General features: G+C 43.3%; 2 protein-coding genes across 3 annotated transcripts; one reads left to right on the top strand and one right to left on the bottom strand.

The window, feature by feature from the left end:
• Positions 1-1,157: 1,157 nt before the first annotated feature.
• On the bottom strand, positions 1,158-14,960 carry sbk1 (SH3 domain binding kinase 1). The gene is made up of 4 exons (XM_085465965.1): positions 14,249-14,960; positions 7,469-7,710; positions 6,563-6,765; positions 1,158-6,135 (listed from the first exon to the last, which is right to left on the bottom strand). Exons 1-4 carry the CDS (start codon positions 14,284-14,286, stop codon positions 5,311-5,313), a joined length of 1,308 nt encoding a protein of 435 aa, XP_085322091.1. The 5' UTR covers positions 14,287-14,960; the 3' UTR covers positions 1,158-5,310.
• Positions 14,961-19,677: 4,717 nt separating this feature from the next.
• LOC146702901 (retinol dehydrogenase 13-like) lies at positions 19,678-25,813 on the top strand. Of its 2 annotated transcripts, none has more exons than XM_085465966.1 (7): positions 19,678-19,849; positions 21,974-22,092; positions 22,204-22,359; positions 22,433-22,537; positions 22,640-22,852; positions 22,981-23,082; positions 24,834-25,813. In XM_085465966.1, the coding sequence occupies exons 1-7, from the start codon at positions 19,785-19,787 to the stop codon at positions 25,154-25,156; spliced, it is 1,083 nt and encodes a 360-aa protein (XP_085322092.1). In that variant the 5' UTR covers positions 19,678-19,784; the 3' UTR covers positions 25,157-25,813. The 2 variants fall into 2 exon arrangements, with proteins under 2 accessions (XP_085322092.1, XP_085322093.1); XM_085465967.1 differs by lacking the exon at positions 19,678-19,849 and adding an exon at positions 20,593-21,875.
• Positions 25,814-26,182: the final 369 nt, after the last annotated feature.

Below are 26,182 nucleotides of genomic sequence, written 5' to 3' on the forward strand. Positions count from 1 at the left end.
GCACCTGTCCAGCGCTTTGATTCAATGAAACTGCAAGGTTCTGCCAGCCTCTTTTTTTCTGAGAACCATTTCACGCTGTGATAACATAAAGCTGCCAACACTTTGAAATCTTGCCACGTCTGCTTGAGCGGTGTATAGAGGAGGTGAAACCTGGTAGTTAGTGGTTGAGATCCAGTATTCTGACACGAATCTGTGAATGGTCTCCTTGTCAGTCAGCCGCACAGGCCCCTCACGCTGAGGAAGCATAACCAAAGAGGATTTAACACTTGATCTCACAGAGACAGCTGCATCCAGGGAAGATCGCTTTCCTTTGTGAACTATCTACTGAAGGCTTAACATCCAGCCATCTCCAGCCCTGGGATTCAATTTAGTTTAGCTGGCAGTCTTTAAAAAGGCTACAGTTAAGGAATAATCTGGAAAGAAAAAAATGCTTTTGGTATTTAGCCTCTCAGATTGTTGTGGAGACAGCTAATAATGAAAAAGTGCATGTCCTCAGAAAGCCCGGCAGGTCGCTGTGAGGGATAATGTCCTGTCTTGTACATTACATTCTTCAACTTTGAGTCAGTTTGACTGTTGCAGGTAACACAATTACCACACCACCACTAGGGCGGCTGTAGCCTTTTACAGGTGGATAATAGGCCATCACAAAGGACAACCTTCCCCCTACTACACAGGCCCAGTGTGCCAAGGCTGACCTTTCCTTTTTCTTGCAGTGTCTGAAGTGATTAGCTTCGCTCTGTGGCAGATATGCCACCCCACTGTCTAAAGTCAGCCTGATAACAACTTGAGCCAACTCCTCCACTCTGACAACAGTTGAGATGCAGCATGGACGGCTGGTGGGCTGATAATGGTTCCCATCTTCATATTCTAACCGTCCTTGAACTCACTTGCTCTTTGAGGGCCGTAGATAGCTCCTATCTACAGATGTGTTAATTGAGCTTTTTCAGAATGAAGTCAGCATATTCAAGTAGTCTGGGGGCTCGCTGGCAAACCAGACGAAAGCCAGAGCCTTGGGAAATCACATGATTGTAGCTGACCTTCATCTAATGGTCTTGGGACAACACAAAACTGCGGTGAATAAGCTTTGCCTGCAGTGACAGAAAAAAAAATCCCACAGTATTTTAAATTACCCTCAGAAATATCCAGCAGCCATTGCATGTGGTGCATAAATTTATTTCAACATATATTAACATTTTGTATATTCCTTTTAAAATTTTGTTAAAGACACAGTACATACAGTATTTACATGAGCTTCTACGATTTTTCAACAAAAAAACAAAAAACAGGCTAAGACGAAGGCTACTCTCTCTAGAGCTAAAATAAAACTCGATAGATTTTGACACCTCATCATTAAACTTGACAATTCCTGTCATAACAGTCCATGAGAAACAACAGTACACATTAGAACAATAGATAGCAGTTTGATGATGCTAATGGCTCTGATTTAAAACAAAGCAGCAGCTGCTCACATCTGTAATTCGCCCCAGTTTACGCACCGTAATGCCATGTTGAACTTTGCAATACACCTTACTCTGTGTTATGCTGTATTAAGTTAGACTACTACTTTACATTTCCTAATGCACACTGAAGGTCAGTCTAATCCCTGTCTTTTTCTTTTATGTAGATCCTACATAGAGTAAACAACAAGTTCTAAGGCAGAGCTAATTCACATTTCACTACCATCTACTCTAGGATTACCCTTTGATTAATTCTTTGAGGCAGCCAACATCTCAGTATACAGTACATCCTTCTGAGAGGCCTTGATATGGTCAACTCTACAGAACCACAAGTAAAGATGGAAAGAGACAAGGAAACTGATAGGGACCATCATCAGCTTTGATTATTTGCTGGAGGAAAATGTGTCATTCAGTACAATAAGTTAAGTCAGTGGTTCCCAACCCTGTTTCATATGACGTGATCCTATAGCCTCTGAAAAACACTTCAAATCCATAGCTTTCAAAATCAGTCCGCTTTTATATTTAAAGGTATTCACCTGAAATAACTGAAACTGGACAACTTTAGCTTGCTGTACGCTCAGCTAGTCAGTTAGGTATTTTGGCCATCCATTACTACTATCGTCGTACTTTAATCCTACATTTCAGTACATTCATTTGCTACTTGTTTACTACTTTTAGCAAAATGATTTAAATGCTATTATCTACCAGTTTCACAAATTATCCATTATGTTTAGGTAACAATTTTGTTGCTACTTTTAGCTAACAGATTCAACTGTGAATTATACTTTTATTATGCTATTCCAGTTGATACTCAGTGCTGTTATCTAACAATATAACTGCTAGTAACAATTTTAGCATTGACAGTTTAAAAAATTGGCACAGCTTCTAAAACCCTGCATTTTATCGGAACACCAGCAGGTGGCGCTAGCCGTGGCTGCAAAAAGGCTACCAGTCATGTAGAAGTCTATTTACCTGCTGAGTTAAGGGACTCCATCATTTACTTTGGTTTATGCTGAACAAAAAATTAAGTCTGTTTTGTAAATCTTCCTCATACTATGTTTCAAAATGAAGATTAAGTTTGGCGTGAAATCAAAAACTCATTAGCTAGCGACCCGGCAATCACAAGTCGCATCTGTTACTTTGCAACCAAGATGACAGCAGCTCAACTCGAGGCTTCAAAAAGGACTTCAGCAACCAGGAGGTGATGTAGCAATAACCACATCCATCATACACAGTTTTTAGTAATTTTTTTTAGAAGGTACTTTTTTGTTGTAATCTTGCTAGCTGCTGTATTCATTAGCTAACTGATAAATTGTTATCCAATATACTTGGCAACATATTTTTGTCTTTTTTTAGTTCTCTTAACTAATAATTCATCCATTAGCTATTTAAACAATCTATTTTAATCATTTACTTTTCTATTTTTAGCTTATCTGGCCCAAGAACCACTGAGCTTATGTAATCCCCCAGGCCCTCCATAATTAACCAAAATTACTACTCCTCTTAAAGTATTGGTCAGGTTATAGTTAAACTTGTACACTGATGTGTTTTAACCCAAATTGTGCTCAAGACTAAATTAACAATTGTTGTTTGACAGTCACTTATCCAGTTTAGTAGGAATTGCGACTCCTCCTAGAGTAGTGGCCAGATTTTGTCCAGGATACGATTAATCGTGAGCCTCCTTGACTTTTCAGATTATTTTAATTCATAGTGTGTGAAACACAACCAGCAGATTAATTTAGTGCATGATTTGTGATGGGTCATGGGCCGGATGAGCTACTATATCAATGACAATCTGGTGATAATTTATACATTCTGTTTGGTTGCCATTTACTTCTCAGTCCTCTTCAGCTTCTTCACCTAATATTTCTATGTACCCTGTGACTACCGCAGAAGTAGCCAGGGTTCATGAACTCAAGGTTGGGACTCACTGAGCTAAATCATTGTCATGAGGAGCTGTGGATGAGCACTTTTTTCTCTTTTCTTTTTTGTTCACTGGAGCTCAATTAGTCTTCGAGAAGCGGGCAGAAGCTATTAAACCTGAGGAGCGCTGGTACCGACAGTACAGGGACAGAGGTGATGAGCTGTCACAAGAGGAGTCGTTACATGAAACGAGAACACATTCACACAAAGCTGAGGTGGACACACACACCTGACTGACATAAGAGTGAAGCAGTTCAAGCAGAGAGAAAAAAAAAAAGGTAATTAGCACGCAGTGAAGCGTAGAACACACTGCTCCGGTTAGATGCATTCCTAATAAGCAGTATCTCGATGGAAGCTGAAGCCGGGGCTCTGCTCCGGTCGGGAACAATCAACAGCTCGCTCATTGTTAATGGCTGAGACTTAGGTCATCCTTCCAGACAATGTTTAAGTAATAGAGGGGCTGCGGCGACATATACCGAGTAACAATTGCAAGGTGTCGACCTGCACAGGGGCTCTCGTTAGCCTTAACTGATCAAATTAAGACAGTCTGCTGCTGCAATTGACAAACAGGAAGCATAATGATTTTTTTTTATGCAGGGAATGTGTGTTGCCCGTGATTAGGCTGGGGTGAAAGGACATGGCAGGAATTAATTAATTTGTGTGTCTGGCCAGGGTTAAGACCCAGTCAAATTAAAACCCAAAACAGTCAAAGAAGAAAAACGAAAAAGGGGACCAGCAGCTGCTACGATGATAGAGAAAGTGATATTTCTACATAGCACATCTATTTTTTTAATGATAGACTCTACACTCTGTCATGTTTTGATGCTACATATGATGCATTGACCCCGGCAGTAACCGTAAAACCCTTTCCTGTTGTAGAAAATTAATACAGCTACATCATTGAACTACCTGATATTACGGTGCCCTCCTATCAAATTATGTACAATATCGACCTTTTCTCCAAGAGTTCATTTACAAAAAAATCTTGTGCTTTTTTTCCTGTTGTTGTATTCCTCCGAAACACACATACACGTCCAAAAACGCACACGGCTGGTAGAAAAGAAACAATAAAAAGCCTTTTCTCCTCCTCGCCTCCTGTGTTCCTCCTCCATTTTCACTCAGAAAATGCACAATCCCTGCATTCAGTTGCGTTTAATTGGAAATGAATCTCACTGAGAGCAGTTCAAGATGTGGCAGATGTGTCTTCCAGCCACTCAAAGGATTCACGTTAATAATAAAACAGGAAGTGACCCACTGAAGTGTCCTGAGCTGATGCCTTTTCGCTGAGAGTCTGCCTCTCAGTCTAGACACCTACATGAAAAGATGCTTCATACAGACTGCTACATTTTTTTTTTTCATTTTTATCTTTGTAAAACTTTATCTTGAAAACATCTATGAGTTTTATCCACTGGAAGTTTGCAGGAAGTCCGAGAAATGGCAGTTGAATGTAATTGCGTAGATTGCCTTCTGATAACAAGCTTCCGTCTGAAAAGGTCGCCTGTTCAGAAGAATTTGGGGAATCTCCTGGACATAAATAAACACTAAAGTAAAGAGACACGAAGTAAATCTAAATATAATATCATAAGCACCACCACAGTGTATGGGCAGGAGAGCACAAATGTTAGGGTGGCAATAATGAGCTGCCTTGAGGAGTGACAACAGACTCTTAAACACGGCTTCTCAGCTTGGGAAGCAGTCTTTGGTCACAAATCAAAAGCTGAATAGTATTGAATGTCAGTGATAAGCTGTCCCAGTGTGCATCACTGACTGATGATGTCCATTTCCACTGCTTGGGATTGGATCCTGAGCTTCTCTTTCATGTCTAAATTCTCCTTTTTCACTGGGCTCTCTGTGCTAGTTATTAACACCTCTTCACAGCTTGTTATTACTGTGAAAAGCCCTCTAGTCTCCAGTGCTAGCGCTAGTGTGATCACACACAGATTTCTATGGCCGTCGCCATCACCATCTGGCTTTTGTTCTTGTCTCTTCCCGGAGACTGGTGCTGTCCGGACTCCTCTCTGGGAGACAACGGGTCGGAGAGGACGCTCCTTTTGAGGGGAGCCGGGCGCAGGCAGGATGTTCCCGGAGGCGTGGAAGGCTCGGGGTGTCTGTGGGAGGAACGCGAAGAAGTGGACGTCGAAGAGGTGCAGCTGCCCGTGCACACTCCAGAGCTTGACCTCTCACTTCTCTTGGCTCGACAAGACGCTCTGCGCCTGAGCTCGCTGACCAGCTCGTACTTGACAAAACAGAAGACATCCTTGACGCCGCAGCGTTTTTCCGGCTCAGCGGCGAGCAGCCTCTGAAACATGCGCAGAGCATCGTCGGTGAAGCGGCGCCACTGAGACGGGTAAGTTCCCACGGGACACCCCGCTTTCTGCCAGCGTCGGAACTCCTCATAGAAGGCGTCGGCGGGCATAGCTGCCTCCCAGGGGAAGTTGCCCGTCAGCATACAGAACACCAGCACGCCAAACGCCCACACATCCAGGCTGGTGGTCACCAAAAAACCCTCTGACCGGTTAGCGCGGCAAACCTCCGGAGCCGTGTAGGGGATGGTGCCACTCACCCGTTTCACACGGCAGCCCACACGTCGGGTCATACCAAAGTCAGCCAGCTTGATGCGGCGGCACTCGCGGTCAAACAGGAGCACGTTCTCGGGTTTGACGTCGCGGTGCACCAGGTTTTTACTGTGCATAAAGTCCAGGGCCAACCCCAGCTGCTGCATGCAGCGTTTGACCATTTCTTCTGGAAGACCCACCTAAGAGACACATACAGAAAAGAAAATCAGGCAACGTCGATTAATACAATCTGACGGGTACATTACATGGAGGAGGTGAGAGGTGACACAGAGAAAAGAGCCTTATGGTGAGAATACAGTACCAATAAAACATCGATGTTATATAAAGAAAAACTGAAACACGCAGAACCTCAGTTCTAAGTCCCGGTCCAGCCATTTTTAATGAGTCTTCAGAAGAACCTTGAAGTCGAGCATTCCCTGCACATCAGCCGGAATAGCACTAAAGGAAAGTGAAACGCTTTGCACAGAGAGGAAACCGGGACAAAGACGAGGCTCCTACCCCAAGAGAGCTTGTTAAAACTGCCGTGACTGAACATCATGACTGATTGGAGCAGCTCAGGCTGACTGTGAGGCCGGTGATTGGTGGAAGGATGAATGATGGCGTTACCTGTGGGGGTATGATGTCGAAAAGGTCCCCGGCGGGGGCATACTCTTGTCCAAACACATAGCTGTCCTCCGTTTCAAAAAGCACGTCCAGGACTTTGATGATAAAAGGACTGCAGCTAAGTGAGCCTGTTAGGCTGTATTCCCGCAGGAAACTTTTCAGCTTTGTCTTGTTCTTGGTAACAAACTTCAGGGCCATTTTGGTGCCTAAATAAATAAATGAAAAAAACAAAATCACACATTAACACAGAGAGCACACAAACACAGTTAAGCTCTGGTGTACTAAACCTGTGTCTCACATAAGTACTGCCAACATTTTGCTGTCCAACACTGTCCATGTGTTACCCAAAAAGCACTTAATGTGAATTTGGAACTATTTCCCGATACTCTCGGCGACTAGAAAGATTTCTGACTACTCAACCCTTTCTTTGTGACAGCTGCTGTGTTCATTCATCATTTACGCAAACGGTGCACGGTGAATGAAACTCACCTCCGTCACACACATAACCAGCTGTTCACAATCACAGCTGGAGGATCTCGTTAATGCTCGCACAGCTCGATAAATCTCCGACACATTGTCATTCTGCTCCACGCCGCTTTAAACACTCCCTTATACTGCGCTTATACTGAGCCAACTCTAATCTTGGGTTTCTTACAACAAAAGATTAAAAACTAAACCTGAGAAATCCTCAACCAACCCTTCTAACTCTGCCAAAATTAATTCCCAGCAAAGTGCCTCGAGACTTTGCAGCGTGCTGATCAGCCTTAAGTGGTTATGCTCAACTGTGAGGCCCGCTGGCACACCGTAGATGCTGAGATTATAACAATCTGCTATCCTAAATTTCAGTTTTTACGCTTGATTAGTTTGGAGACGGGAATGGCGGCTGGAAGAGCTTTTGCACCAACTCACCCTGCGTCCTGTGCACCACCAGGTCCACCTTCCCGTAGGTGCCCTTCCCCAGCTCGCGGATGTGCTCGTACTGTTTGGCTACGTCTGCGGCTGATAGAGAAGTGATGGCCAGGGCCTGCATATCCTCCACGGGCACCCCTCCGCAGTAGCCCATTTTTGACGTAGGGGAGCCTCCGCCGCTGCCCACCCGCCCCGGTCCAGACGGAGAAAGAGACAGGCTCGCCTTGACGCTGTGGGGCAGACTGATGGGAGAGGAGAAATCCGATTAGAATCAGATTACTATGATGATGCCTAGCACTTTATACATGTGCTATACTGCACGTGTTTATCCTTCTTGAGTGTCACATCCATGCATTACCCATCTAGACCGCCCATCCCAGGGGATGGTTAAATCAGGAACGCCTTAATGGACCTTAATTTCCATACAATCAATGCAGGGAAGGCATCTACAGGGGGAAAACTTTCAGTAAATGTGTCGTACTTCCTGCTGTCTCTCTGGATCACTCTGTCCAGCTATCAAATGTGGCTGTACTCAGACAGCACTTACTGGCAGACAGCAATGGGAAAATCAATAACAACAGGTAGAAGGAAAAGGAAACATATCGAGAGGGCTGACAGCTTTAAGGTGTAAACATGCTGGTACGACATGCATGCCTATCTGAGACGGCTCTGAACTGATCGTCGTCCGTATAAGTAATTAGCTTCGCCTCGACAACACATCTTACTTTTGCGCCACAGTCGCCCTGAGCATTTCTGTCAAACTGCTCAAAGTGAGGAATAAATGACTGCAACGGCAAAGTTTTGGCCGCTTTTCAAAAGCGCTAAGTTTGAAATAGGTCAATGCGATCCTGCGAGAATTTAAAAAAATATAGGCGGTTTAATTGAGTGTTCAGACACACATCGCTGGTAACAAATTAAATATCAGGGATGAGTGGATGCACGCGTATTGGTTACAAGGTTGAGCGAATCAAAGGAAAGTGAAAGAAAACCGAAGCTATCAAATAAAGTACACAAAATTGAGCTTTTGGTGAAATGAAGCAGAACACCCTAATGATCCCATCCATTGTCTCAGTCTCTCCTCCCGACACACACAATCAAATTTAATCATCCAATCATGCACAGTGAGCACACACACACACGCACACAAACACTAGTAGGAACCAAATCAGCACAAACAATTTTTGCTGATGGCCTTTTTCATCCGTCATTCAAAGCCAGCTGCCTTGCTCTTTGTTCTTTTTTCCCCTGGAGCCTGGTTTCTCAGCGCCGCTGCTTTAAAACCAGGCTCAGAATAAAGAGCATCAACTCTGTGTTTCCATTAACATTTTGGTACACCTTTGGTGAGAAACAAAAAAAAAAGGACTCTGACTTATTGCACAGTACTAGATGTTCAGCTGAAAATATGGCATGGGGTATATTTTCGAGGCATTTGGTTGGTGCTGCTCTTGTGGGTAGAATGTGATAAATATAGCTATTAGACAGTGAAGCCTAAAATAAGATACAGCCATTTGCAGCTTTGTGTTCTTGGCTCAACACCCTTTCTAAAAAGAAGAAGAAGGAAAAAAAAACAAGACTGCAAATAGAACGAGTGCCCTGTGTACCCCATGTACTGTGCAGATAACACTTGTTTCTTGATTTTATCATAACCGTGGAGATGGTTATATAAGAAGCTATGAATATTGTAGCCATCTCGTGCTGAGCGTCCTCGCCGCATGTAGCCTTCAGCGAGTCGACGCACGAGGCGATGACTTCCAGATCAGAGTGCAGTCCGGGTTTGGTGATACACAACACAGAACATTTCCTCTGACCGCCCACCCCGCGTGGCCCCCACAGCCCTCGATCGGGGCTTGTTTACCGGCACCTTCCAGTCAGCTCCACAGGCCGAATGTGGAGCATTTCAGCATGGATCCATAATCGCGTTACTCAGCAGCTCCCACAAAGACATCTTCCCCCACCCTGCATTTCCCTTTGCAGTAGTGAATTAAGAGGCCTAAAAATGCGACGGTGGATGGTTGGAAGATGCCCCCCCAACTGCACCCTGCAGAGATGTTGTAAATGTGAACAACAGGAAAAAGGCAGTGCAGTGAAGGTGGAGGTGAGGTGTGGGGATGAGGGTGTGTGTTTTTTTCCGTGTGAGTGTTTGCACGCGAGTGTCTGGGAGGGGAGGCAGGTGTATCAGTCCCACAGTGACACTCTATTAAAGGCTCTTTGTGTTCCTACCTCTGAGAGGGAGCAGCTGTCAGCCTCAGCACGACTCAGCGTTTGTGCCCGACCTACTGATCTGCCCCGCCGCCCTCTGCTCCCTCCTCGTCCTCTCAGGCGGCCACAGACAAGGTAACGCGCACATGCTCCACATACAGATGAAGATTGGGCTCGAGACTAATTTGCATATCTGGGGATTTTTGGAGCCAGTCTTATTCATTTCAATCAAAATAAAACAGCTCCCTAGATTGGCTGCTTCTTCTCATATTTGTGTTTCCGTTTTGTGAGAGGCCTAAAAACAACTGCAAAAAACTAATGATTTTTTTTATGTATAAGAAAGAAACAATCTGTTTTCCAGATTTATTCTTATTCTGTTTGGGAGATAATGCACTATAACAAGCTGTTTCCCCTTCTTACTGTTTTACTTCATTATCACCACAGCGATGGACTGACATTTCGTGTTTCCTCATCCAAGCTTAAAAAGGGAGCTGTTCACCTTTTGTTCTAGCTGGAGACAAACATAGTTGAACCCTGTGACAGATGCTCCTAGCTTTTTCTTCCACTGTCAAATGCTCAGAGGGTGTAGCCCTAAAAGCCAGGGTTGGCACTGTTAGTCCATCTGTAGGCCCACTGCATCAGATTAGACTGAAGTCTCTCCTGTGTGCAATAATAGTGTACGGAGAATAAATCCTACTGGGGTGATCCTTTGATTTTAGCTTTTAGCTCTCATATAGTACCTTCAGTAGGTCTTAAATCTTACCAGTCATCCCAAAGGAAGTGCAGCTAGCTAACATTACAGCTCAGCTAAGGTGTCACACACAGGTAGATGCAGGCAATTTTTTTTTTCTTGGAGTATCCAAGTCGCAGCTCCTGACATTGATAAACACTGCTGGAGAGCTTTTCAAATATATTTTATGGCACTTTGAGCACCGTCACACAAGCAGGAAAGCAGACATCTCTACTCAGACGGAGTGACAAATTTCATATTAGGTTAAATCCCTGCAAAACTGAACTCCATCCTCTGCCTGCGTTTGTGTTTAGTGTCACCGTGCACACAGGGTACGCCAGCAGGTCAACAGGGCAAACGTTCTGTTCGTGTTGATCTGAGCATTTCAGCGTTTGCTTCTTCAAGTGCAGCTTCACAGAGATGTCTGGAGACTCTTAACGGAGCGATTTGTCCTCCAAAGATAAACTGTAATAATGTCAACAATTCATTACCATAAGAAATCAGAGCTCGGAAGCAGACAAATCCTATCTGTCACATTAACATGGGGCTCATTAGGGAGAATTATTGTGTATTCAGTGAGCTACTGGATCTCCTGGTGTGATGAGTGTGAACGGCACAGCTGCAATGAACTGTGGCCTGACTTTGATCAGGACATGAAGACTTTATGAAGGTACGATTCAGATATAAATCGATATAAATAAACATAATAGATTATATATAATAATAATAATATTTTTTAAGATGAAAATGTATTAATCAATCTCCAATTAATATGTTAATGTGCATAAAGCGTATATATTATGGAAAGCGGAAACAAATCCAGCAGCTTTACACACACACACACGCACACACACACACACAGAGTTTGTGCTTTTAAGTCCGTCCCTGCTTCCTCCCTCCTCTCCTTCATCTCTTTTGTCTATTGCTGAAAATGTAAACAAGGGGCTAATGAAAGAAATAAATAGATTGCAGCTTTACCTCTCTGTGTTACTAATGGACTAGTTGCTTGGCTCTCGGCAGAAGAGTCATTATGGGTGAGGACTGATCTCTTGTGTCCAATTTACTGTCAAAATGCCCAACGTGCCTCGCCTGTGGGTCAAAGTGAAACCAGCGAGTGAAACGCGACGTGACTAATGCTGTCTGTCTGGGAAAAAAAGCAACTGCACGCAGCGAACAACATGTACAGTATCTGTTGGTCTGTCTGTCTGCATTTCCTTCCTTCTTGTCTCGCTATAGGTGGGCAGAATAAAAACACCGATCATTCAATCTAAACTAAATGGCTTCCTCCTGACAGCCACTTGCAGGGAGGACACTCTGTTCTTTGCCCAGAATTTTTAAAAAAAAGAAGCTGAATCTCCTTCGTCAGCAAAACAAAACTTCATGCCCAGTGAGTTGGTGGGTTTAGTGCCTCCGTCCTGCTGTGCTGTGATAGGTGAACCAGTATCCACAGACTGCAGACGCTCACTTTGACAAATCACCTGCTCTCAGCCCTGCACAGCTGCCCATATGGACGAACCCCTGCTGGGACCGAGCCTGTCGTAACCTGCTCCTGGCTTGCCTCGCTTCTGCCCTCTTTCCCCCATCATCCCTCCCTCCCTCTGCTGTATGTCACACAGCCTGGAACAAAAGCTGCCTCCTGCTGGAAAGACCAAAGACTCTGTATGGGATAACCCAAGGTTAAACCTTCCCTAACAAGGACTGAGAGCGGTGGTTAGCTGTGAGGGGTGACACTGCAAAGGACATGTCGTTCAAAGACGACAACCAAGGCCTATCTGTGACATAAAAGGGCAAAAAATATGAAAAAAAAACAACCTTAAGAATAGCAGCTATCATTATTGTAGTTTACGATTAAGGTCTGAGGTATAAGAACTTGTAAACATCTGATCAAAAATCAACGTCACCCTCGCTGTGATGTCTGTCAGCGGTGCAATAAGCTGCCTATGGGAGAAGCTGTAAGCTACCCTCACTCTCTTACAGCCTCACAATCCAGTAACCTAAAGTGATGAGAATGAGAGAGAGATGGTGTGGAAATCCAGTGAGAGAACTGAAGCATTGCCTCCTCAGTAACCACACAGCTCGTGTCCCTGTGATGTCACAAAGATGGGGGAATGTGACTTTAATTTGAGCTCGGTAAAATGGGGTTTAAACGGGGGTGTAGATAAATGATGTAACAGCTCCGTTAAGGAGCTGTTAGTTGCTTTTTTTTTTCTCCCCCAACCCTGAAAAAAAACAACCTCTACTTCAAGGCAAGCTAACAGTATATGGTGCTTTGTTATCTTGCACAAACACAATAGCCTCTAAGCACAATTACTAATGCTGATTGCTCAGGCTGCATTCACTAACTCTGCTTTATCTCTCTCTAAATACATCGGTGACAGATTATTCGTTTAAATCTGAAGCTGAAGACAAGAACAGACACAATTCAAGAATTGACTGACCAGTTACTAGAATAACGCCATATTAACGCAAACTGAAAAAAGGCCTTAAATAACAGAGTCTATACAGTGTTATTCGCACAGGACGAAGAAGGAAAAGAAGCCAACAGAGAAAACACAAGCACATGTGTCACAATATGTACACTAATTGGGTGTCATTAGATGTTCTAGGATGTAATCTGCACGTAATTGTTTTGTTTGTGTATTTTTTATACCCAGCAGGGGCCAGACATCTGAGCAAGGGGAGTAAAGAGCTTCGTGTCTTCTATGCATTTTAATTGACAAACCATTTGCATTCTTTGTGTCCTCTGGGCAGCCATGTTTTACCGTGACAGCCACTGCACAGGCAAACCGTGCCTGCTTAAATGGGATCTTTTGATAAAGAGATCTAAATCGGGCAAAACTTTGTTAAAGACGGCGTATTAGTCACGTGCACGTGGGTGTCAATGGGCGGAGATGGGTTTAGTAGGAGCTGGAGCTGGTTATTGCCCATTATAGCCTACTGTAGCTATCTGTGGAAGCTGGAGAAGTTCTGCAGGGTTTGTTTGGAACATTTTGGGTAACTTCACGCTGCTTTTTCTGTCATAAACAGTTAAGAATTTCAGCTGAAAGCGTAGAGCCCAACTTTAAGATCACATCATCTCTGGGGTGTTTTGTTTTCACACCGTTCAGGTCAATAATGTGCGTCTCCTACTTCACCAGAAAAAATTTTAATAAATCTGCCAAAGCAGAAAGAAATGTCAGCCACTGCAGCTCCTTTATATACAACCGTTGGCTGCTGTTGTGTTTCAGTTAGAGTCCATTACCAGCCTCCAGCTTGTGCTTTTTATGGGATTTTCAAGTCAGCTTCTCATTTAAATGCATTAGACAGCATTAGGGATGAGATATCACCTGTCTGCTCTGGACAAAGTCTGAAAGGGCCATTAAAGACCAGGATGCCCTCACATCCACAGTGCGGACTGAATAACAAAAACAAGGAGGGGGGGGGGGGGGGGTGATATATGCAGGTATCACAAATAATGTGGATGAAAACACAGATCGGGTCTTTTCTCAACCATTAATACCAGTTAGAATGACTCATAGCCTGGTGGTGGGGAAAAGATAAAGCTGCTGTGCTGTATAATAAGTGCTGACACCGGGATATTTTTATGTGCTCCTGTATTATTCATGCACGGATATGTTGTGAGTGGGTCAAAGTTGAAAGTCGCTCAGAGTGGGGAGCACCAGATTTTAATTGCAAGAGCGTTTTATTACATTTAAAGTATCGCAAATAAAAATTGGGACACTAAAAGGAAAAATAAAGATTTTCTACTTCAGCTGTTTCTTTCCTTCCTCTCTCATTTGCAGTGTCATGCATCATGCAGGCTGACCCGGTTTCAGGCACCTCGGGGTGCATGTGAGGTGTTACTCACTCACCTGCTGGCGACCTGTCTCTCTCCTCCATGGTCCTGCATCCGCTCGGCGAGCAGAGCCTCTGCGCTCTGCTCTGCTCAGCGCCGATCCGTTTGATCCGGTTCTCCTCGTTATTATCGATCACTCAGAAACGCCACAGAGTTCTTAAAAAACAACAACAACAAAAAACACCTTAAAGCCTTCGCAGTTTCACAGCGGGCAGCCTGCTGCCCCCCTGTTTTCTGGAGATGCTCTTCAGTTTGAGACTTTCTTTGGAGGCGGGTGGAATCAAAGCAGCATCTGATGCTCAGTGCTGAGATGGGGACACATGCTGGGATCCCTCCTCTGTGCGCCCACCATCTGAACCTGCCGTGCAGCGGGAGGATGAGGACGAGGAGAAGGATGAGGAGGGTGCGTGTTTATCTTTCGCTCCTCCAGCGGTCCGCATGACCCAGTTCAGCACCACACACACATACACACTCAGAGGCGAACCCATTCATTCGCATCCACGCAGGAACCTCAGCGCAGCTCCGCTCTGCACGCACGGACGCGTTTGCGTGTTTCCTGCGCTCCTCTCTGAACTCAGCCCAGCGGCCCCGCTGTTACTGACGGCCGGTCAGTCCGTACTGTCTTTCGCTCTAGAGTTGGACAGTGGGTGTAGGGGAGGGGAGGGGGTGTCTCAGATGTTTCTCCTGTGCAGGTCCTACCAGTCAGTTTCTTCATTGTTCGCCGTCTCCACCCCTCCGGCAAACTAATACGCTCACGTGTCCTAGGTCCTAGCGCCGGACGCGTCCACCCAACGAGCCTAAAATGCCTCCAGGGGCTTCTTTAACTTTTGATTCATGCTTTGAACGAGCAGGCTTCTCCGCTCTTGCGTAATTCAACAGCTTATGCCCCCAATTGCGTGTACTTCACACGGTGACTTTGCCAACTGTCCTTATTAGGTAACAGCGAGGCAAGACTTTCGATTAATTCACTGCCCGGCAGCTCCCCCTTTACTGTACATGTTAATCAACAGGCCTCCCGCCACACTTGTTTGCCAACCACAACAGATTGGACTGAGGAAAACGCCGTGATGTAATGGCTGGGTTTGTTTGGAGAATGCAATGCTTTCACACGTTTATGATTTTTTAGTGACATCCACTATTGATCCATGGGGTTTAATAAGATGTTGGTCCACCTTTGGCTTTCCACAAGGTTTAGGAGTGTGTTTATTGGAACTTTTGACCACTCTTCCACAAATGCATTTGTGAGGTCAGGCACTGATCTTGGATGCGAAGGCCTGCCTCACAGTCTCCACTCCGATTCACCCCAAAGGTGTTCTCTCAGGTTTAGGTCAAGACTCTCAAGTCAAGTTCTTCCAAACCAAATTAGCTCATCCATGTCTTTGTGGACCTTGCTTTGGGCACTGGTGCGTAGTCATGTTGGAACATGAAGGGGCCATCGGCAAACTGTTCCCGCAAAGTTGGGAGCTTGAAATTGTCCAAAAGTTCTTGATATGCGGAGGCATTAAGAGTTCCTTTCGCTGGAATGAAGGGGCTGAGCCCAACCTCTAAAAAACAACCCGACACCAAACTTTACACATGACACAGTGCAGTCAGAAAACTGCCATTCTATTGGCAACTGCCAAACCTAGACTCATCCATCGGATTGGCAGACAGGAAAGTGTTATTCATCACTCCATAGAACACATCGTCACCGCTCCAGAGTCCAGTGGTCATGTACTTTGCCACACTTCAACCAACACTTTGCATTGGAGATGTAAGGTTTTCATGAAGCTGCTTGGCCATGGAAACATATTCCATGAAGCTCTCTATGTGCTGTTCTTAATCTAATCTGAAGGCCACATGAAGTTTGGAGGTCTGTAGCCAAAGACTGCAGAAAGTTGTTGACCTCTGGGCATTATGTTCCTCAGCACACCGTGGCTGAGTTACTGTCATTCCCAATCACTTCCACTTGAGTGTATCCTTCTCTCATCCTCCCCCTCTTCTGATGAAGAACAGGACACTGATACCCAGCGTGTCAGTAAAGGTGAGTATGGTGAGTATATCCTTCTCTCATCCTCCACCTCTTCTCACGAAGCTTCTCCTTCAACCTCAGTTCTCACCTCCTCAGCAAAGAGAAGCAGAGAAGACATCTGCACTGAAGAGGTAAGTGCAAAGAGGTGCAAGGTAAGTGATGACACGTTCTGTGGCCCTTCAACATCATCAGGTTCTTTTGGTCTCAGACGCCTCTGGGACAGGCCTTTTAACCTTTCACTTGATGACAGTGACCCTGACTAGGTGATGTTAGAGCTTGTTCTTAAACTTTAAAAGTTTAAGTTGGCCTTTGCGTCTTGCAGTGTTTGTAAGACACTTTCTTGCTTTGAGGACAGCTTCTTGTAAATATCCTTTACTTTTTAATTAACTTTGTAATGTTTAAGTTAAGCCTTTGTGTCTTGTGATGTTTGTAACACAGCTAACTAAGAATATCTGACTTTTAAAGAATATTAACTAACACATGTGAAATGTATTGTTTTTTTCTTAATATGTGACATTGCCTGTGTGACTGTAAGGTAGTGTTTTAGGTGTTGTTACTTCTATTTTTGTTAATATCACAGGTAACTGTTTAAATGACTTACATATTTTTTCTCACGCTCTAGCTCACCATGCAGGACAAAGGTAAGTCCGTACTTAATGTCAACACAAATAAGTAGAAATGGTTTAAAAATGATGTCGTGAACTGACTGTAGTCTCTTGTTTTTACATAAGATATAGCCTGTGGCTAAGGGATCACAGGTAAGGTGAAAACACATAACAGAAGAAAAGTAAATTGAACAAATCAGTGATCTGTGAATTCATCCTTTTCTCTTTGTCTTTTTGTCTTCAGGTGCTTTACGCTTGTCCTCTCCCAGCATTCCAGACGGCGCTAACACAGAGAGATGCTCCACCCAGAAGACAGCCTTACCCCAACCCGATGAGAAGGATGGATGACCAAGTGACAAACTGGAGAGTGGTGCTGTGTTAAGTTATCACCTCATATTGGCTACAAACTGTCTTGAAGACTAAATGCTTCCAATAGCTGGTATAAATCATCGCCCTACAGTACTGTAGGTCTAAGTTTATTTATAGTTATTGTGTATATATGTTGAGTTTAAAATAGCATTTTAACAACATGCTGCAGCTACCTACTATGGAAATGCTGTTTTGTGTTAAAATTAAGTCTTTCTTGTGTTATTGCTTTGCAGGGCAGCTGAGAGTGGACAGAGTCATACCTGACTGGCCACAGCACCACTCCTCTTCACCCAGGGTGAGGAGGGTCCTGACTCCGCCTGCACAGAGGGAGTTGTGAACATGCACTTCTGTGTCGGTGGGTTTAGGAGCCTCCTCAAACACACACGGATAAAGACTGTCACTGGAAGATGTCTCCATTGCATCAGCAGGACAGGACGTAAGCATTTGTATAATGTTACAGTTTGTGATGTTTTATACATGTTTTTATTGCTTCATTTCAAACTAGGAGATATAAAATAAACCAGTTTTCATAATAGTTTCTGTCTCTTTAGTTGTTTTCTTAAAGCGATCCATTCTTTCACAAATGTTTGTAGAAGCAGTCTGCACGTCTAGGTGTTTGGTTTTATACATCCTCTTGTTTTTATACGTGGAAGTGATTGGACTGCTAATTTATATCAGACCAGCAAACTGTGCTCCTTATACTTTTCCTTATTTTCCCTTTTCACCCAGCATCGAAATAACAAAGAGAGGCAAGTTAGACTCAGATTACATATTGACAGTGAAAAATAAGCTGTTATGGCAGCTAAGGTTTTAGGAAAAAGAAGAATGACTCGTATAAAAAGGGGCAGCACAGGGGAATGTGATCTTTAGTTTCCTGAAAGTGAAAAAATCTGACCCATGTTGTTTTAATCCTTGTTGGGGAAGTGCTGGGTATTGAATAGCTGCATCTTCAGCAGCTCTCGGAGGCATTCAGGTGTCTCACAGTGCGCTGCACCATTAGGCCAACAGGCAGCGAGGCGAAGACTTTCCTCGGGGTTATCGTGGGAACGGAGCTGTCATAAATCATCGTGAAGGTCAAGAACTGTGCGCCGACAGCAGAGAGCATGAAGGGTCAAATACACTGAGGACACAAACACACACACCTCCAAGCTGTGAACAACTAGGGCTGCTACTCCTCTCCTCCCCTCCTCACTCCTTTTTTTTTCCAGGCACAAAACTCACGTCCCAGTTTTCACTTTTTTGTGTGTCACCTAAAGTTTTCCGCCTCTTGAAAGATGATGGCCTTGTTTTTTTTTTTTCCATGTTCTCAAATTCATCTTCATGTAGTGTTTACTGCATTACTTTGTATCCTAGCTTCACTTCGAACCGCAGTGTCCTAAGAGGAATTTACACAAGGCCTCAAGAACCAGAAAAGCCTTCTTCCACCCACAGTCCAAAGACAGTTGGTTAGGTTAACTGGTGATTCTAAACTGATCATAGGTGTGGCCGCAAATGTGGGGTTTTTTTTGCCTCTCTCTGTCTCTCTGTCCAGGATGTACTCTCTCACCCAACAGCTAGAATAGGCTCCAGCCCCCCGTGACCCATATTGGGTAATTGGATCAGCCAAGAAGAAGGAAAAGTACAAAAGCAGAAAGTTCCCTCAGAGATGGGACAAACCCTTCTGTTTCCACATTAATATGAAGACTAGTTAGCGACCTTAACAACCCTTTCCATCAACTAAATATCTGGGAACTGTTGCAACATTTGCTTTGAGTGGTAAAAAAGTATTTTAAAGAAGAAGATTTTCTTATTTAATGTCATACCCTATTAAAACGTTAGATGCTCATATATAAAAAATGGACGTTTCAAACAATGACATCAGCATATGTCTTCTTAGGCAAAAGCACAGGTTTTAGACTCCTGCAAACATGTAATTTCAGATCTTTTTTTTCTACTTTTGGTCCTGTGTGATGTCAAAGAAGTACAGCTGTTTGTGAGGAGCAGCCAATCAGAAGAAAGCTGGCTTAAAGGGAGTGTGGCCTTAAAATAAGAGAAACCAAAGTGAGTAGCTGAAGACAGAAGACAAACTACTTTTTGGCTTCGTGTAGGTTAAAAGGGGATTATTTTGAACTGTGGAAAACCAAAACGTGTGGAAACTTGACCTTTAAATAAATACTGGAGAAAAGTACCCTACTGAATTGAAACTTAGGCTGGTGGATTCTTGCTGTCTACTGACTCTTATTCCTTATATTCCCACTTTATGCCATTTCCCCAGTCTTTTATTTTGTCATTAGAAAGTACTATTTTATTTTTAAGCGAAATAAAAGCGATCAATGTTGACTATTGATGCGTTCACAGACATTAAGAAAATTTTAATGTCATAATCAAAGTGACACAAACCAGACTGTCCAAGTTTCAAGCTGTTTCCTTGTCTCAGAAACTACATTTCCCACATTGCAATGGGCCCGTCACAGGGCGATGACGCAAAATTTACGCGCGTGTAACCTTGTCTTCCTACTCAGTAGTGTTTCTAAATCAGGCGTGGATACGTTAGTTCGTTTTTGATTGTTTTTTTTTATTCCGAAGTTATGAGCAGATATATTTTACCCGTGTCTGTCTTTGGAACAGTGTTTGGATGCGCTGTTTTACTGAAGTGAGTAACTAATCATCATCATGAGTGAAGGAAATTGCCTTCCCGGGTTTCCTCCGTGGCGTGAGCGATAAGCAGAGTTTTGTCCTTTCCTTCTAAGATTCCTAATTATTTAAAGTAACACTCAGGTATGCCGTTCAGCTGGGTTAGTTACAGCGCCGGGAGCAGCTTGGGAGAACAAGGAAACACAGACTGCTTCAGGTTGCCTTCCCAAATCAACTCAAAGGTTTATTTGATACACAGCAGTTTATATAGATGAAAAAAAAGGTTCGTGTGTCAGCTTTCCCAGTTCAAACCGGTACAGACCAAATAAGGAAACGTCTTCCTGCCTTGTGAGCAAAGAAGTATCCTGTGTAGTTTATCAGTTCAGCTATAATTTATGATCATCCCAGCAAAATACACTCCTAGACATAAAATACAGAGTTCTTTCATTAGTGAATTCTGAAACAAACCACCTAGCCTTTAACGAGCCTTTTCCAGGAGATAAAGAAAAGGGAGGATGGGAGTAAGGAAGTGGTCTCATCTCTGTGGTGTTTTCGACCTTGGGGTACCAGCTTGTGAGTCCTACACATTAATTCTTGGGTCAGAGAGAAAAAGAAAAACAACTAGTAGATGGGCCATATTGAGTAACAGTTTTCCTGTATAAAACAATATCCTGTAAATGCTACTATGGTATCAAAATACCTAACAATGAGTACACTGCGATGTTTCTGGGTGCTTAATTTACACTGGAAATGTGTCATTTCTCAAGTGCATTCAATTCAGTGACAGAGAGTCGTCATACTGGGTATTGTCACGTTATTTAGTAGTTTTTGGAGTAACTGAAAGGGAAACACTTCACTCTTACACAACCCCACAAGGTACAGCCTTCTTGGCTAAATGGTATAGCTGAATAGAGCAGATTTTACAGATTCAAAAGGTGTTAATGAAATTCTGTTCGCACATTAAAGAGCGTGAAGGCAGGGTGATTTTTGATTTTCTGCCTTACTTAGTCAGAACAAAAACAAGAACATTTTGGGTAGTGCTGTGCAATACTTTTAACCTATAAAGGAAGCTTATTATAAGCAATTTATTTATCCAACACAATTCATCGGGCTATATGCTGAACTTAGAGCGGGCAATACAATATCAAGTCGATACCGGATCAGGTTTTTTTCTGGTAATGTGATGAAACACAAATAAAACCGGCAGAATGAACATTTCAGACACTGTGTTAATGCAGGCTCCCTTCTCAGACTGACACACTGTAAAGCCTCTCTGATTTCATTTCATTAACCTAACCCATGCATGTGTTTGGACTGTGGGAGGAAGCCGGAGAGCTTGCAAACTCCCCATTTGAACCCAGGACCTTCTCACTGTGATGAACGTCCTGTTAAATAAGTACGAAGCACTTTACAGGCAATAATCCTGTGTGGTGGCATGTTCTCCCTGGGTACCCTGCCCTCCCACGACCCTGACTTGCCCAGTGGTTAAGAAAATCGATGGCTGGATAGAAAAACAACAGTAATGCTGAGTTATAAAAGCAGCTATGTAGATTAGCTGCTGCAGGCCAATTAAGCTGTGAACTGAGATCTGAGGGTGGTTATGTAATGTTCACAGGTGTGACGACCTCTGGTTGTTTGCTCGAGTGAAATAAATCTTGCCGCTCTTCTCATATCTTACTTTCTGCATGCCCTCGCCTCCTCTCCTTGTGTTTTAGGCTTACGATGTTGATTTATTCGCCTGAACTGAAGAAAAACCCACTTTAGGTCAAGTCTTGTTGTTTTTAAACGTGGCGTATCAATAAAATTGACTTGACCTAACCTCCCACCTGAGATGCAAGCAGAGCAGGCGAGAAAGGAGTCAGGGCCTTTAACAAACTTAGATGTTGCTTCAGAGCTGTCATTCTAAAGCAGTCCCAGCATAATGTGAGATTCACCCGAATCATCTGCTCACTGTTTTGCTGATGCTGCCAGATGAGTTTGCAGAAAGTTTTGACACTCAGTGATCTGTGTGTCATGCTCACGGCTTCTTTTTGCTCCTTCTCGAGGTACATTTAAAGAACTGAGACATCCTTCAGGAGGGTGAGTGGCAGTCTCCAGTGTTTGAATAAGATACCAATAAACCTTTGTTTAATTATTTTCATAGAGACCGTATGACTGGAGGCCGGTGTCCTAGTAAGGCTACCATTAATGAAAAGACTGTGGTTATAACAGGAGCTAACACAGGCATTGGAAAAGAGACTGCCCGAGAACTGGCTAGAAGAGGTATGGAGAACCTGATTCCCCTCTGATTTGGTGCAAAAAGGTGCAACTACTTCTCTCTCACTGACACACCTTGCCTTTTTAAAAAAATAAAAAAATTCTCAACATCATCAGGTGGTCGGATTATTATGGGATGTCGCGATATGGAGAAGTGTGAAGCAGCTGCAAAGGAAATTCGGGGGAAAACCCTGAATCCTCACATTTATGCACGTCGCCTCGACCTGGCCTCCATGAAGTCAATCCGAGAGTTTGCAGAGAGGATCAAACAAGGTGATGAACCCAGAACAGTTCAGTTTAAGGTACGGGAGTAAAGCCTGCTTCTGTAACACTGTTTCTACTGTAGAGGAGCCGCATGTGGACATACTGATAAACAATGCTGGGGTCATGAGGTGTCCACAGTGGAAGACAGAGGACGGCTTTGACATGCAGTTTGGAGTGAATCACTTAGGTACACACTAACCTCTAAAAATCACAAGCTAGACTGACTATGCATTCCAGTGAAATTTCCCTTCGTCCGTCACGAGCTGATTCTGAGTTTGTCTCCCACCAGGCCACTTCTTACTGACGAATCTTCTGCTGGATAAGTTGAAAGAGTCCGCCCCCAGCAGAGTGATCAACCTGGCCTCTCTCGCCCACATTGTTGGAAAGCTTGACTTTGAGGACTTGAACTGGGAGAAAAAGAAGTTTGATACCAAGCAGGCGTACTGTCAGAGCAAGCTTGCCAATGTTCTGTTCACCAGAGAGCTCGCCAAGCGATTACAAGGCAAGTCTACTGGCTGCTGTATATGTGGGCATGTGTGGGAGAGAGTACGGCCTGTGTTCTTGTTTGTAATTGGCCAGTGGACACGTATATGTGCGGTATGTATTTTTAAACAATGCTGTGTGCAACAGGCACAGGAGTCACAGTGAATGCGGTGCACCCGGGAGTTGTTGCCACGGAGCTCGGGAGGCACACTGGCCTTCACCAATCACAGTTCTCGAGCTCTCTGCTCAGTGAGTATCCCGTTTCCTTACTGGATCCCGAATCAATAAAAGCTCACCACACTTAGCCCAGTCTGTGTAGACGCTAACACATCGGGAGAGGAACTGTTCTTTTTTTCTTATTAATTGGGGGGGAAATTTAAAATAACGTAACACACATCTAAAATAAGTTCTATTTAATTTTAGTTGCATAGCTCAACACTGTGACAAATGAATTTTAACTGTAACTCATGTTACCGCTCAAAGTCATGTAGTTTTTAATAGCACAATTACAGACAGTGTAAAACATGGTTGTAGCTTCTGGGTTGGAAAAATAAAGCTGATGCAGAAAGCTGATGCAATCTGTCTGAACACCACCAGATGGCGATAGATGTAGTTGCAAAAAGACATCTGAGGGAAATCTGCTTTCTGTCTTCACCTATGTAAATGCTTTCCTGCTAAATTCATGGGTTTAGTTATACTGAATACAAACTTAAATCTATTTTGTAAACGTTGGTCATGCCATGTTTCAAAAAGTAGGATTATCTGTGGTATTTTCCACTCGCTTATTGACTAACGACATATTCATCATAAGCTGTTACCCAAAATGGGACTTTTGGATGTCACAGTAGCTACGTTCATCCTTTATACTGTTTAAAACTAAAATGCAGGTGCTGCACATTTATTTCTCTGGTTCTCGACTTACAGTGCTGTGCAAAAGTCTTGAGCCACTTCCCATTTCTTTATATTTTGCTTTCAATGAGCCAGACTTGCTCTTTTATTATGGTGGTCTTGAGAAATACTTCCCCAGGATTTCTAAAAGACTTCTTTGAACACAGAAAAGTGCCATCAGATTTCAATCCACCACGCAATACCATCTGGAAAACATCTGAGTGGTAATGGCTTTGTTTTTCAGCACAACAATGATCCTGAACACACTGCCAATGCAGTAAAAGCATAGCTGGATAGAAAAACACACAGGGGAACACAATCGGTCATGGATTGGCCTCAGCAGAGCCCGGACCTCGACGTTATTGAGCTAGTGTGGGATCATCTTGACAGAGAACAGAACAAAAGCAGCCAACATCCAAGAAAATTATTTTTGCAGGTGTTTCAATAAGTCGCTGCACATATTTCACATTTTCCAGCAAAATATAAAGAAGTGAAGGCTTGCTAAAGACTTTTTCACAGTACTGTAAAATAATCTAAAATATGAATCAGCAAAGAAATGACATCCCAGTTCTATTAAAGCCTCTTAAATCAAACACCAGCAGTGTGGCAATGTTGTTCACTTACACTGTATATAAAACACTGATGCAGCCCCCTCCCTGCCTCTAACCTATATTCTTTCTAAGTGTATAGTGTTACCCTGGCAACTCCAACACAGGAGATGAGGATTTCAACGACAACTTCCTTCTATATTTTTTAAAGCTGTGAATGTACTTTACTGCTAAGGGAATGCAAATTCCAGGGTTTAGACTTAATAATTAAAGCCCTTATCTGTGGATAAGGGTTAGGCTATAATACTAATACTTCAAAAATAAATAAATAAAAATAAAAACACCTTAAAACCTAAGAAAAAGGGCCTGCAAGTTCCCAGTTGCATCTAATAGAGGATGATGTTGTAGGAGGATAAAGCGGGGTGTGTTTAAAGCTAATGTTACTCAGTCAGATCCACCTCCTGCTTTTTTACATCTGGTTTGAATCCCCTTGGCTACATAAACATTTTCTACTGTGGAAAGCAAAGTTTTTGGTGTTGAATTAAAATGAACCTTTCCTCCCAGGTCCCTTTTTCTCATTGTTGGTGAAAAGCCCAGAGCACGGGGCCCAGCCCAGCGTCTACCTGGCCGTGTCTGAGGAGCTGGAGGGGGTGACGGGGCGGTACTATGATGTTATGACCGAAAAGGAACCAGCGCCCCAGGCCCTGGACGATGAGGCAGCTTGTAGGCTGTGGGAAGTCAGCAGCAGGCTGGTGGGTCTGGAGCACGAAGGACAGCCCAGCGTGTCAAACCCATCAGCGGAAGGCCAGAACAAAGCTGCACAGACAAACTCAGCGCAGACACTCGGGCAGAATGTAGGAGCAGCTGTCAGCACTGTAGGCCTATAGGTCCTCTGAGCCAGCAGGAAATAATGGACCTTTATCACTTGAGCTGTGCCAGACACAGGAACAATTCTCTGTCTCAGACTTTGAGTCTGAGTGTCTCTATAATAGCAGTCTTTTGTATGTTCATTTATGTTCCTGCCTCAGGATGTTCTCTCTTTTAAAGAGAATCTGTAACATTGAAACACACTTACGGATTCAAAGTTACATCCAGTTTGTATTTCTGACTTTTCTCTGCTTGTTCTAGTGATAAAATGCAAGAAGTTTTAAAATAAAGTGCTACCATGTCATTATGAGCAAAAAAGTGAAAGAGGGTTTTCAACATACTCCTAAAAACCTGCCATAAAACAAACATAATGTTGTTTTGTTTTTTATGTCAAAATCACACCAACGTCCTGCTTTCTGTGGAGTTGAAACCTTGCACATTAAAATACACACCAGCAGAGGCTGTGTATGGTATGCTTTCTTTCACAGAGCACAAAATCAAATCTCCTTTGGTTGAATCATGTCTGTAATTGGAGAAGAAAGCATTGTTATGCAGTCTTACTGGAGGACTGGAGCTTTGAAACTTTTTTTGTGAATTCCGTCATGAAAAGTTGAAATAAAGCGCCACCTGCCTGCTTAAGATTAAAATACATGTGCTGAAAACCACATGAAACCCTATTTAAGAATTTGTTTTTTTTTTATTCATACATGCAGATTTGGCAATAATTTCTTCAGCTGTACAGCGGTGTTAATTATTTTTCCTTCAAATTAATTTGGCTTAGAAAGCATTTTTTTTGTGCACTGAAACTATATATTAAAACAACTTTACAAACGTAACTGACGAATTTACACACTAACCTTAAATTGTTCCAATTTATTATTGGAAGTATTAGAAAATATCTAAAAATACAAAGTATGACACTAAAGTTAAATGCAGGATCGCTTATGTTATTGCACACTCTTATGAGTTCTGCTTCATCGTCCTCACAAAAACAAATCAAGTTACCAAAGAACTCACAGTGCAGGTCTGATCCTCTCAGACATGCA

This window comes from Copadichromis virginalis, linkage group LG8 (assembly GCF_057382275.1).
Source record: "Copadichromis virginalis isolate Kocher_CV1m ecotype Utaka linkage group LG8, C_Virginalis_male_GT1.1, whole genome shotgun sequence".
NCBI classification, from domain to species: Eukaryota; Metazoa; Chordata; class Actinopteri; order Cichliformes; family Cichlidae; genus Copadichromis; species Copadichromis virginalis.